At 36.6% G+C, this 12293-nt stretch overlaps 5 protein-coding genes across 5 annotated transcripts; 2 read left to right on the forward strand and 3 right to left on the reverse strand.

Moving 5' to 3' along the window:
• Positions 1 to 155: 155 nt before the first annotated feature.
• Positions 156 to 2174, reverse strand: L201_006449 (uncharacterized protein; the record flags this gene model as incomplete). The annotated part of the gene is made up of 9 exons (XM_066222168.1): positions 156 to 198; positions 264 to 316; positions 385 to 532; positions 648 to 733; positions 924 to 1194; positions 1264 to 1425; positions 1500 to 1570; positions 1638 to 2081; positions 2151 to 2174. 9 exons carry the CDS (start codon positions 2172 to 2174, stop codon positions 156 to 158), a joined length of 1302 nt encoding a protein of 433 aa, XP_066078265.1.
• A 440-nt stretch (positions 2175 to 2614) lies between these two features.
• Positions 2615 to 3365, forward strand: L201_006450 (uncharacterized protein; the record flags this gene model as incomplete). Its single annotated transcript, XM_066222169.1, has 3 exons — positions 2615 to 2617; positions 2702 to 3028; positions 3177 to 3365. 3 exons carry the CDS (start codon positions 2615 to 2617, stop codon positions 3363 to 3365), a joined length of 519 nt encoding a protein of 172 aa, XP_066078266.1.
• A 669-nt stretch (positions 3366 to 4034) lies between these two features.
• L201_006451 (uncharacterized protein) lies at positions 4035 to 8347 on the reverse strand (the record flags this gene model as incomplete). Its single annotated transcript, XM_066222170.1, has 8 exons — positions 4035 to 4127; positions 4275 to 4616; positions 4693 to 6349; positions 6425 to 6701; positions 6772 to 7206; positions 7285 to 7474; positions 7546 to 8220; positions 8288 to 8347. The coding sequence occupies 8 exons, from the start codon at positions 8345 to 8347 to the stop codon at positions 4035 to 4037; spliced, it is 3729 nt and encodes a 1242-aa protein (XP_066078267.1).
• A 254-nt stretch (positions 8348 to 8601) lies between these two features.
• Positions 8602 to 9664, forward strand: L201_006452 (uncharacterized protein; the record flags this gene model as incomplete). Its single annotated transcript, XM_066222171.1, has 3 exons — positions 8602 to 8712; positions 8871 to 9377; positions 9461 to 9664. 3 exons carry the CDS (start codon positions 8602 to 8604, stop codon positions 9662 to 9664), a joined length of 822 nt encoding a protein of 273 aa, XP_066078268.1.
• Positions 9665 to 9797: 133 nt separating this feature from the next.
• Positions 9798 to 10971, reverse strand: L201_006453 (uncharacterized protein; the record flags this gene model as incomplete). Its single annotated transcript, XM_066222172.1, has 4 exons — positions 9798 to 10014; positions 10116 to 10388; positions 10499 to 10760; positions 10830 to 10971. The coding sequence occupies 4 exons, from the start codon at positions 10969 to 10971 to the stop codon at positions 9798 to 9800; spliced, it is 894 nt and encodes a 297-aa protein (XP_066078269.1).
• Between the last annotated feature and the right edge of the window lie 1322 nt (positions 10972 to 12293).

A 12293-nucleotide genomic window follows, 5' to 3' on the forward strand; every position in this document is an offset into this window, starting at 1 on the left:
TATCGCCGAGGTACCACCAAGAAGAAGTAGTACCAATTGCAACAGATACAGTTTCTGCATTCTCTTTCATATGTAACAACAGTTTCCGTTTGTTTATCTCTTTTCTATTCTACCTTTCCTGCGACCTCATCGGTATATTTTGTCATAACCGTCGCTTAGTTGATGGAAACGAGTTTGACGTCGAATTTGAGGGTAGAGCTGAATTGACATAGAAATAAGCTTATCTCTTTCTAGCGAACAGTTTCAATTCAGATATAACTCACTTTTTAGGGATACCAGGGATCTTTTGACTACCATAAGCGAGTTGAGGGGGAATCTGTCATCAATTGTTATCAGCATAAATCTCCTTAGATGTTCCAATGGGCAATGAAATGATCAACTCACGGTTAATCTTCTTTCACCACCAACAGCCATACCAGCTAAACCTTCATCCCAACCTCTGATGACTTCACCTTTACCGAGAACAAAGGTGAATGGTTTACCAGATGTGTTGGCATCGAATTGTTTACCGGTGGTGAGTTTACCGATATATCTGTGATTGAAAGAAGAACAAAGAATTAGCATATATAGTTGTATATAGTCGAATCTGATTTTGTGTTTTGAAAATAACATAAAGAGTCAAGGAGATACAAGCCGTTCTTACTCACCTCATACCTAATCGTTTACCGGTTTTGGCAACGGCACCATCTCCAACTTTGACATCTTCAATTTCGAGACCGGAAGGAAGGGTTCTCTGCGAGACAGAATATTAAATCGTTAGTACTTCAAATTCAAACAAAATGATGATCACAAGCAATGAATATGCATGATATCTGTATAGTAATATATTTACTGCACTAAATTGGAGCACTGGGGAAGCCCGGAAAAATGTATATTCTAAATAGGATGGAAAGCAAGAATCGGATGAAGATCTATTTTCTCACCTTAGCTGGAACTTTCTTTTCTTCTTTTTTAGCAGGAGCAGGAGATTCAGCTTCAGTTTTGGCTTTTTTAGCTAATTTTTTCTTTTGGTTTTTACTTAAACCTTCGGTTTCGGCAGTTGGGGTAGCTTTTGCTGGTGAATCGATATCTTCAGCTTTTCTTTTTTGAGCAGGTTTTGATTCAGCTACAGGGGCGGCAGCAGCCTTTTTGGAAGTAGCAGGTGAAGCGGCAGCTTTTTTGGAAGGTTTTTCAGATGGGATTTCGGTGATTTTACTATATGTGCGATGTGCATTAGCTGGCGATCTCCAAAGACGGCAGGCTGTTTAACAGCTATAAACTTACGCAACGGCCTCTTCTTCTTCAGTGTCGAGTTCAATATCGTCTTCTGAACCGTAGATATCAGAGTAATCATCTTCACCAGAGAATTCAGAGTCGTAGTCGGATTCATCGTCTGAAGAGACATCTGGGTATTGATCGATGTAGTTACCGAGAAGGTGGACAGCGCTAAAATAGGGGGAAAGAATGATCAGTCTGAGACCCTCATAAGGATAAGATGACAACGTATGTATAACACTCACTTTTCACCGGTAGCTTCGAAAATTACAACGTCACCTTCGACGAAAGTAAGGTTAACGGTAGCTTGTTCAACCTATAAAATGGAAAACATTGTTAGCGATTGCTCAAGTCTCAATGATACTACTATTAGTTCTACTCACTCGACCGGCGGTAAGAGAAGCGATGACATTGGTTTCTTCAATTTCATCGAAATCATCCTCATCATCCTCATCAACACTGAAATCTTCATCATCTTCATCTTCGTCATCTTCACCCATCTCTTCATCAGCAGCAGCGATAGCGGCAGCGGCTTTTACGGCTTTCTTAGTAGCTTTGGGTTTCTCTTCAGCATCTTCCTCTTCTTCTTCATCATCATCATCTTCTTCGTCATCTAATTCACCATCTAATTCTGAATCATAATCATCAGAATCGAATTCAGTGTCAGAATCAGATTCTAAAGCTGAAGGTGGAATTGGGTTATGGGTAACTTTGATGACTGATCTACCATCAGCTGATTTCAAATCTTCACCAAGAGCTACATTGGTAATTTGGAAATCTCTTCTGATGTAAAGAGGATATTTCTCTCCTGGGAGAAGGGTAAGAGACTGGAAAAATAAAGTGGATTAGTTAGCTATGTTATACTTTTGTGGGGAAAACTAGGACATCGAGCTCACCCAAAGGTTCATTTTGACGGCCATTTTGAATTATTGTTCTTGTTTTTGTTATACAAGAAAAAGAGAGTGAGTTTTGAGAAACAAGGAGAAGGTTGAAAGAGGATAAAAAACCAAAGTCAAAACAGTTAAATAAACATTCTCAACGTTTATGTTTTCAACTTTTCAACTTTTTCAGAAATCAGAAATTTTACACGTGGGTGGGTGGCAAGTAAACGTTAAAACACGTGAGATCGGAGTTACGGCTATTTCGGCTGAATGTGGCATACCTCTTATATCTTGATGAACAGTGATGACGTCCTGTGCAACAACATTGACAGCGATAGAGATGGTATTGATAGCATTGAACAACTATACATATATATAGATATATATCCTCCTCGTATATTAGATCAGATCAAGCAACAGTCTCAAGAAGCATCTACATCTTCATCTTCCCTGTCCTCCATTCATCTCATTTGCTCATCATGGTATGTGTTGTGCTTGTTTTCCTCATGATAATCTTATCGCGTCTTGCTACTTTCAAGCTGACTTCTCTTTATTTTGGTATATAGTCTAACACATTACGACCCTATTTGAATGCTGTTAGAGCAACATTAACGGCAGCATTAACATTAGAAAATTTTAGTTCACAAATGGTTGAAAGACATAATAAACCTGAAATTGAAGTTGGAAATTCACCTGAAGTTTTATTAAAACCTTTAATAGTTTCAAGAAATGAAAGTGAAAAAGTTTTAATTGAACCTTCAGTAAATTCAATTAGATTATCAATAAAAATTAAACAAGCAGATGAAATTGAAAAAATCCTATGTCATAAATTTACTAGATTTATGATGATGAGAGCAGAAGGTTTTGTTATTTTAAGAAGAAAACCATTACCCGTAAGTGGTGCCGTACCTATAATCTTTATTCATTTATATGAATATCAGTAAAACCTATCAAAATAGATCTTTACTATTATCTTTATTTCTCTCAATCTGTCGTAAAACTAATAATAACGATAAATATGTTTTATATTCCGATTTATAGGGCTACGACATCTCATTCCTTATAACCAATTTCCATTCAGAATCAATGCTTAAACATAAATTAGTAGATTTCATTATACAATTTATGGAAGATGTAGATAAAGAAATTTCAGAAATGAAATTATCCTTAAATGCTAGAGCTAGAATAGTCGCAGAGAGTTATTTATCGACTGTAAGTTGTCCCATCTAATACTTGGTCTTCATTTCCCTTTCTCGATATCCCGTCACGGAAGACGAATGTGGTTGTCAACCCGCAAGATAAGGAGGATATGATTTTCGTTACTTGTTGTGGAAAGGGAACAAAAGGATAAGAGAGGTAACACAAAGGCCATATAAGAAACCATTGGGTATATGAGTTGCTAAGGAAGAATGATCAAACCAAAATGGACATATGGGTTAATATGTGGAATTACCGAGATCGAATCCAGCTAGCCTTTTTTCCATTCGTCATCAAGCTCTCTCTGGTGTTTCCTTTTTTTTCTCTCTCATCGAGTTCCCTCTGACTGGTGTTAGACGTTATCAATGCTGACATTGAATGTTATTCTCCTATAGTTCGCATGAAACAACTAGATTATTGTACATATATGAAGGAAATATGATGTAATTGTATGAATACATAACGACATAAGATGCTGGATCACTACGTTACAATAATCCAGTCAAAATACCACAAGTCAAAAAGTCCTAGATTCAAGTTGACAAAAGTTGAACCGCTAAAACGTGTAATTACTGATCAAACGACCTGGCATAAAGACCAGTCAGATAGGTTTCAAGCAAGATCACTATATTGACTCTACAATCCCTTGATAATGCATGTTATAGTCTACCCAGCAAGTATGGATCACCCAAAACCTGTCATTCACCTTCGCCTTTCTATCTTTTCTATCATACCTTTACCTAATCTAGAAATTTCAGCAAGAATGGCTTCTTGATTTATGGTAATCAGAGTTGACTAATTATGAATTATAAATCAGCTTGGTTCTAGTGCTTTCACGATAGATCAGATATAGTAGGTCAGATAGCACGACATGCTTGAACGATGTTTGTGTGACTTTTGAAATGAGTAAAATAAATACAACATAAGAGTAAGATGACTCACTTCAGATTCAACAGGTTTACTATTATAACCCAAGAATGCTTTTAAAGATCTTGAATTGATTTTTGATGGATTCCAAATCCCACTTATTATCGTACCACCATTATTATCATAAAAGAACAAAATTGAATCACCGTAAATTTTAATTAATTCTTCTACATATCTTTCAATTGGATTAAATCCAATTCTAACGATTTCCCCTTGTGAACCTTGTAAATTCCTATATTTCAATTTGGATTCCCATTCTTCTGAATTAGCTTGAATATTCTGATAATATCTGGAGATGATTGAAGGCGATGTATGAATCAAGAAATCATAATGTTCCGTTGGAGTTATGAATAATGACTATTATTAAGAATAAAATCGGTTTAGTTCTAATATTTTCGCGTGAGTGGGATACTTTGTACAAAAGATCACTTACTCTAACATCCAAATCACCAGTCTCAGAAGCGTTCTTTATAGCAGCTAAAGTAGCTTTTGCTAATAAAGTTACACGTCCAGCAATAACTTTACTTATATTCTTTGTCCATCTTAATCCTGTATCATCTTCTTCTGTAAATATTATCCAACCATGTTGATGATGATTAACATCTTGTGAAGATTTTTCTTTATTTCTTAAATTATCAAAATATTTTAAACCATCTTGTTTTTTACCTTGTGGGAATTGTATTCTATCTTTTGATGATGATGATGAGGTTTCTTTTACAGAGAAAATAGGTACAAATAAAGGATCAGATTTCCAATTCCATTCAGATAATAAGATAATTGATCTAATAAAACCTGATGTTGATGAACTTGGAATTTGTAAAGAATCAGGATTTAGATATACCTTTGACATTATTAATTCAATAATTTCGATTGGTATGATGATATTCGATAACATATGTGAAGTAAACCATTTTTTCAATAATCTTGTTGAAGTTGAATATGAAGGAAATTTATGATGTAATGGAGTAATTGATTGATGATGTTGTATATTATGATTAAATAATTTAATATGTTTTTCTAAAGCTGGTATAGCTAATTTTCTTGATGGTTTAGGTAAAGAAGTAGCGGCAATATGTGCAGGTTCATCTTCATAAACAATTCTTTCTAATAAAGTTTTTTCTCTTTCATGATATATTTTTATATTGAATGATACACCATTATTGGGTAAAAGTACTTCTAATGTTGAATGATCTTCAATTTCAGATTTCGTATTATTATTATAATCGAAAATAATATTTGTGATAGATTTAGGCAAGTTATCTTGAATGACTCTTGATAATTTTTCAAATAATGCTAATTTTACTTTTTGAATGGCTGATAAATCATCTGGCCATTTTGGTGAAGATTCAAATTGAACTATTATATCAATTGGTGGAATGTAATTTATACAATTTGGTGCAGTTTTAATTCGATTGATATCAATTGGATGTGGTACGAAAATTGAAGAATATCTTAATAATTCTGAAGATGGATTAACATTTAAAATTGATAAAGGTAATTCTGAATCAATATCTTTTAAGACTTTGTATAATTCTTCATATGCTTGTAAAACAGGTCGGAAACCTTGTTTTTCGGAACCACTGATCGAAATTGCATTTCTAACTGATGCTGGAACTTGTATAATCTTTTGCCATTCCACGTCAGATGAAATAAATTGAATATCTTCTTCCTGAGTGATATTGAAGTGTTTGCCTAAGAGGTACTTGACGATTTTACCCGGAATCAAAGTTGCTTCTTCAGGTCTTGATAAGTCCCAAACCACAGATTCAGCAATACTACCATCTTTGAATCTCCTTAATTCTGCTTTTTCACCCCATAATTGTCTAAATGATTCTGCTTTTTCAGCTTGAGAAGCCTCAGATGAAGGACCAATATCGATTACTCTATTAGCATTCTCAGAGTTGAATATTATACCTATTTCAAGGGTGTTTGGTAATGTAGCAGAGGGTGATACGTTGACTAATTTAGAACGATCTGATAAACCTTTCCTCAGGATATTGGCGAATGAATGGACTGCAAGATCGGTGAATGATGGAGATTCGGAATTTCCAAGTGTATTCTCTGGGAGCTTAGCTGAAGAGATATCAACCCTATTAAAAAAAAGCTTGGTCAGATGAAATGTCTCTCATGCACAATTTTGACATCATCACCGTATATCAACTCACTTAATATATTCATCGAAAACCTCCACACCCAATTTTCTATCTTTCAAGAATGTTTCTCCAAATTTATCACTACTTTCATCTTCAAGCATTGCTAAAGTTTCTCTAGCGTGATGTCTGAGTAATTGAATATCGCCTTTTTCCCAACCTGCAAATACATTGACTCTTCCGGTGGGACCAACGAAAATATCATCGAAAGAATTGATAAAATCGGAATGAGGTAATGAATCATCAGGATTTGAGTTACTGAAAACAGGTGTTTGACTAAAGTCGGTTTGAGCTAGAGAAAATCGAGATGTTAGATAATTATTGAGTGTTATTCAAGAATGTGATCGTGGCTATGGACTCACCTAAGAACTCCCAGGCAGCTCTCAAAGCACCCCAATGACCTAAACCTTTACCTACACCTCTGATTTTCTTAATCTTTTCTCTTGAACCACTTGCACCACCAATATCACCACCATCAACTACCCAACCTAAAACCATACTAGCAAACCAAGCAGATCCACCTCGATCTCTTCTGATACCTCTTCTAATACACCATATTCTCCAAGTAGCCAAGAAGGAATCTACTGTCCTTTCAGGTGAAAGCAATTGCGATAATCTATGAAGATGTAGTAAATGCGATTTGTGAAGAGTATCATGGATAATAGAGCTTGAATATAGAGGTGTAGGTTCATCAGATCGGAGAAGCGATTTAATTGGAGAAAGTGTTGAGAGAGGGAAGACGGTCGGTAAGATTGATGCACGTATACGTATATCGACTTTATGTTTGATACCTTGTGCTGTATGATTTTGAGAATCAATCACGAGCTAATAAGCTATACTCAGGATCGTAAACTCGTATGAATAGACAAACTCACCTTTACCAGCTACAATATTTATGATAGGTCTTCTCGCATCACCCGATGAGTTAGTCCAGGATAACTCGGCTCCATGTAAAAGCCCTTCTTGTTTGGCTAGTTTCTGAACTTGAGAGTAAATGACAGCGAGATAATGTGACCTTTTATGGAAATATCGATAATCCATTCTATCTTTTGCGCTAAACATTGCCTAATATTATTGAACACATTCATTCAGCTCTTCATGATTTATATCCTATTACACTAAAATGATTTACTCACAGAAGGCATTACAACGACTAAATCAATATTACCTGCTTCACCTTTAGCTTTTTTATAACCACCTACTACACCCCAACTTCCAGCTACGACAATCTCTTCAGGTTTATCCCAACCTAAAGTCCATTTTGGATCATTTTGAGTTGGATCCCACTGTTCCCCACCTACAAAAGGTATTTTAACACCATCTTTACTTAATCTTTTAATTGCTTTAGTAGGTGATAAAGGCGATAGAGAAGACATTGTAAGTATAGTTGAATGTATAGTTGACAATAGAGTTTTCAAATTTGCTTGAGGTGATGAAGGTAATAAAGTTGAATTTAATAAAGCCGAAAGTTGTAATGAAAATGTTGTACCACCTGATTCTTCTATACTTCTCATTTTCTCCATTTCTTCTAATGTCGGTGCTTTATATAAATGTTTGGTATTTTGTGATCGAGATGGACCAGCTTTAGGTGTTTCTTCCACATCTTCGTCTTCATCTTCATTTCCATTGATTTCACTGTCATCCTCCTCTTCATCTTCATCAGAACCATCAGAAACTTGACGGTCTATCATAGGATCATCGTATATATCTCCAGCTTCTTCTTCGTCATCCCCTGCAGATTCATCTTCAAGGTCTTCAAAACCTTCATCTAGGTCGGAAGGTGGAGGAGAAGGCTGTTGAACTGGAGCTCGCTAAAATATGGTATGTCAGATATTAGCAATTATACGCATCATTTCGGTACCACATATCGAAACTAACCTTTTTGGATACTAATTTAGAGCTTGATGCTTTTCTCTTCAGCGATTTTATACTTGACATCTTAAGCGTTGATCGAGGGAAATAGAGGTAGAAAAGAAATGTCAAAGAGATAAATGGTTGAAAAATATCGACAAAGTCAAAGTGATTTCGAAAATTGTGAAAAACAACGAAAATTATTTTAATGGGGTCCCGCAAAAAACACTGAACTTGTAGCAAGATGTAGCAAAGGTTGAAATCATTTTATGGAAAGTAAATAATAATCTTTATCTTTCTCCTTTCTGTCATATGCAAACAAAATATGCTGTACAGATACAATGGCTTCATTACTCCTTGGCTTTCCGAACTCGCTACCGACTGGACCTGATGATGTTGAAGGAAAAAAGAAGAAAATACCTAAAGTTGCTGTGTATGTCGCCGGAGCTGCTGTGAGTTTGGGTTATTTTCTGTATATGTCATATTCTCTAGTCCAAAGTCAGCTGTAGAACCGAGGAGAGACGGGTTTTGAAAATGGGAAAGACTCAATATACTTACTTGAAGCGTGTCTGCCTAGTAGTATTATGCTGATAGAATCATCCCTCTCTAGTTCGCCATAACGACAGGTTTGACGATTCTCGTGATACCTTATGTTCGACAAGCAGCGAAAATGATGAATACGACGCAGTTCCTCTCACATCAAAGTCAAGCTCTTCTTGATGCTCGAATGAAGATGTCGAAGAAAGTTACGGCTTCAAGTAGTATAACAACTACAACAACGAGCACAACGTCACTACCCATAAACGCTGTTGCAAGCTCTTCTAATGCCACAACTCTTCAGCCGTCACCGTCATTAGCATCGATATCAGCAATTCCAAATACCCCTCCAACAGACGAAGAGATAGATCCTGTTGTAAAAGCTGCCAGAGATTTTAACGCTAGAGAGGAGAAATCTTTATATGGATCATCGTTGGCATTTGAACAAGGTGAAGAAGGTGGAAGTGGACCGGCATCAGGACTTTTGGGTTTCTACGCTTTGGGAATAGCTACTGCTTTAGTATGGGGAACAGCGGGATTAGGAGCATTGATAACAGCGAAAATTATGGGCGTGAAAGATGTAAGTCAGACCTTCGTCACTACGATGCCAGGTGAAAGATATAGAGTTTTCAGGCTTAACTAACATATGGTATGATTTTTTAGATGGAGGAATTCAGTACGAAGATGAGAGAGACATTAAATTTATCTATGCCTACTTTGATACAAAGTGTAAATCAACCTGGAAGAAGTATAGATGGCTTTGATGGAGAAGCAATAGATCAATGGGTTGCAAAGTTGGAAAAGGATGATGAGGAAGCAGAAGCGGAAAAGGAAAAGGAAAAGGAAAATCAAGGTAAACCTTCGTAAATTCTGGAATAGCAAAGCAATTTACTGGGACATTAAGTAGGTAGCGAGCATCGAGTGACTTGGCATATCATATACAAACAACTGCATTATATATACTCATTATACATATGTTGCATCGTTTTGAGCAGAATCCTTAAGACAATCGACTAACAGCAAGATAAGTCACTAACCCAGCAGCAGTGAGCCATTTAGCACTAGTTACAAACTTTCTCTTGAGTTCTGCGTTTCTCGAAGCTTTGTAACCTGCTTTATCGATTGATTTGATTTCTTCTTCTGTAAGATCTAAATCTCCAGCTGCGATGAAACTTTCAATTCTTGATTTTGTTGATGATGCAGTGACTGGAATGACACTATCGGGCATTGTTCGGTAGATTAGCGTTATACCAGGCCATGCCAGGATTAGTGATCAAAGATTATTTCAGTGACTATGATCAGCGATTATTCAACTCACCCTTTTGATTGTGACCAAGCTAATAAAACTCTCTCTTCCGGTACATCTCTCTTACTGGCGATACTCTTAACAGTCTTCAAAACCGGTGAATTCTTATCATCCTGCCATAATGGTGCAAGTGGCGAGTATCCTTCAATAGCGATATTCTTCTCTTTTAAATACTTGATCAAAGGCTCTTGCTTGGCTAAGTTGTTGGGATGGAAAGGAATTTGATTAACTGATGGGGTGATAAAAGAATGTTTGAGTAGTTCTTCCAAGTGAGATATTTCGAAACTACAACACATCACAGTGGTCAATATAGGTGTCCATTGTTTTATTCCTCAAGTCCAAGTCTTTCCAGTGGAGAATAGTTTTACAAGTAAAAAGAATCTCGATTCACTCACTTGGATACACCGATACTTTTAGCATAACCCAATTTTTTAAATTCCTCTACTTCCCTCCATGCACCTTTAATATCACCTTTCGTAACTCCAGGGAAATGAATCAAATATAAATCAACATAATCTACACCTAGCTGTTCTAAACTATCATGAATTGATTCTTGAGCTGATTTCACTCCAGACCATTTAGTCGTTATCCAAATATCAGATCTTGATATTCCAGATTGTTTTATAGCTTCACCTACTGCTCCTTCAGATTTATACACTATATATAAACTTGAATTAGCATAATACTTACCATCTTCAGAACAAAAAGAAGGATCTAAAAACATACTTTGGGCAGTATCAATACTGTCAAAACCAGCATGTATAGCTGCATCAACCGTAGCTACAGTATCACCGGAATGTCTTGATGTACCAAATGAGATACCTGGAATCTCCCTTCCATCGTTTAACTTGATATCTTGCCAAGGCATGTTTTCCCTTTGATTGATTGATTACTGGTTATGAGCCGATAAGAGCTCTATGTAGATCTGGTGTTACTATGAAGATGCAAGGTAGAAGTACTAGCATTACATCAAGGTGAATATCAGATACAGATCTCAGATGTCAAAATAGAACTTGAATTGTTAACTTGATGTTGTCATCGATCGGTTATGACCGAATTTCAGCTCGAACGCTGGCTATTACGATCAATGGCGTCACTTCATCCAGCAGTAACAAATTCATGTCATTATCGTTATTTCTCATTACTTTCTAACGAGAAGATTATCTATCAGCGGCCCTCTCTGGATCGACGAGCTGCCAATTCGGAAGATGGAGCGAAAGCGACTGGAGACTACGCCCGCTTCTACGATGTCACGCCGTATGTTCAACAACGCCAAAGTCTGAGCAGCAGACTACATCTAGATGTAGGGCTATTTTGCGTTTAAAGAAAGGATGGGATTGCCAGAAACACTGTCTTCCACGCAAATCGCTTTCAATGAAGAAGTCGGAATATACCAGTCATGATCACCTTCAAAATGATGTCCAACGGCGGCCGCGGATAAACGGTTCATTAGTATGAACAATCTTGAAACAGGAACACATAACTTGGATACAGCACCAGCAGATAGGAATACAAAGGTACACATTCCGAAGAGAAGGATACCAAAGTGAAATCTCACGCATAGACCTCTCCACATACAATATTGGAAACAGTTTCAGATCATCACTTCAAGCATAAGCACATATTGTTGTGCTATCGTCCCTCAACCGGTGCCTTCGATACATAACATCATAGCATGTGTAACACATGTTAGGGATGTTTCTAGGAAAACAAAAATACAATTGCCAGGATACCTACCAAACTACCTTTTGGCGTAGAACACTAATCACCATAGCAACTGAGTTATCGAAACAAGACAACTGGATGTTCTATACATACAATCTTATTGTCTAAACCTCCTTTGAGGGACATTCAATCATGGTTGCCTTACAACGGAACTTGAAGTATCTTAGGAACGATAGGAACAAGGGTCAAAGAATATGAATCATGGCTGTATAGTAACAAAGAAACGGAACAACGTTGATCAAATTGATCAAATTGAGGCAGTTACGGAGATACCCCTCTTATTTGAAGATGTTCTTCGGATGTAATCATATCGATAAGGTTATTGCTCAATTGATGTTGAATTCCAGGCAGTAAGTCCCAGGTTAATCAACATCCTTCCGTCAATTTAATCTGGCGTTCACGACAATGGAGTGTGGATAGACTTAAGGATAAGGAGAAGGATAGGATAATACGCTTTGATCTCCT

The sequence above is a fragment of the Kwoniella dendrophila genome, chromosome 9, assembly GCF_036810415.1.
Source record: "Kwoniella dendrophila CBS 6074 chromosome 9, complete sequence".
Taxonomy (NCBI): Eukaryota; Fungi; Basidiomycota; class Tremellomycetes; order Tremellales; family Cryptococcaceae; genus Kwoniella; species Kwoniella dendrophila.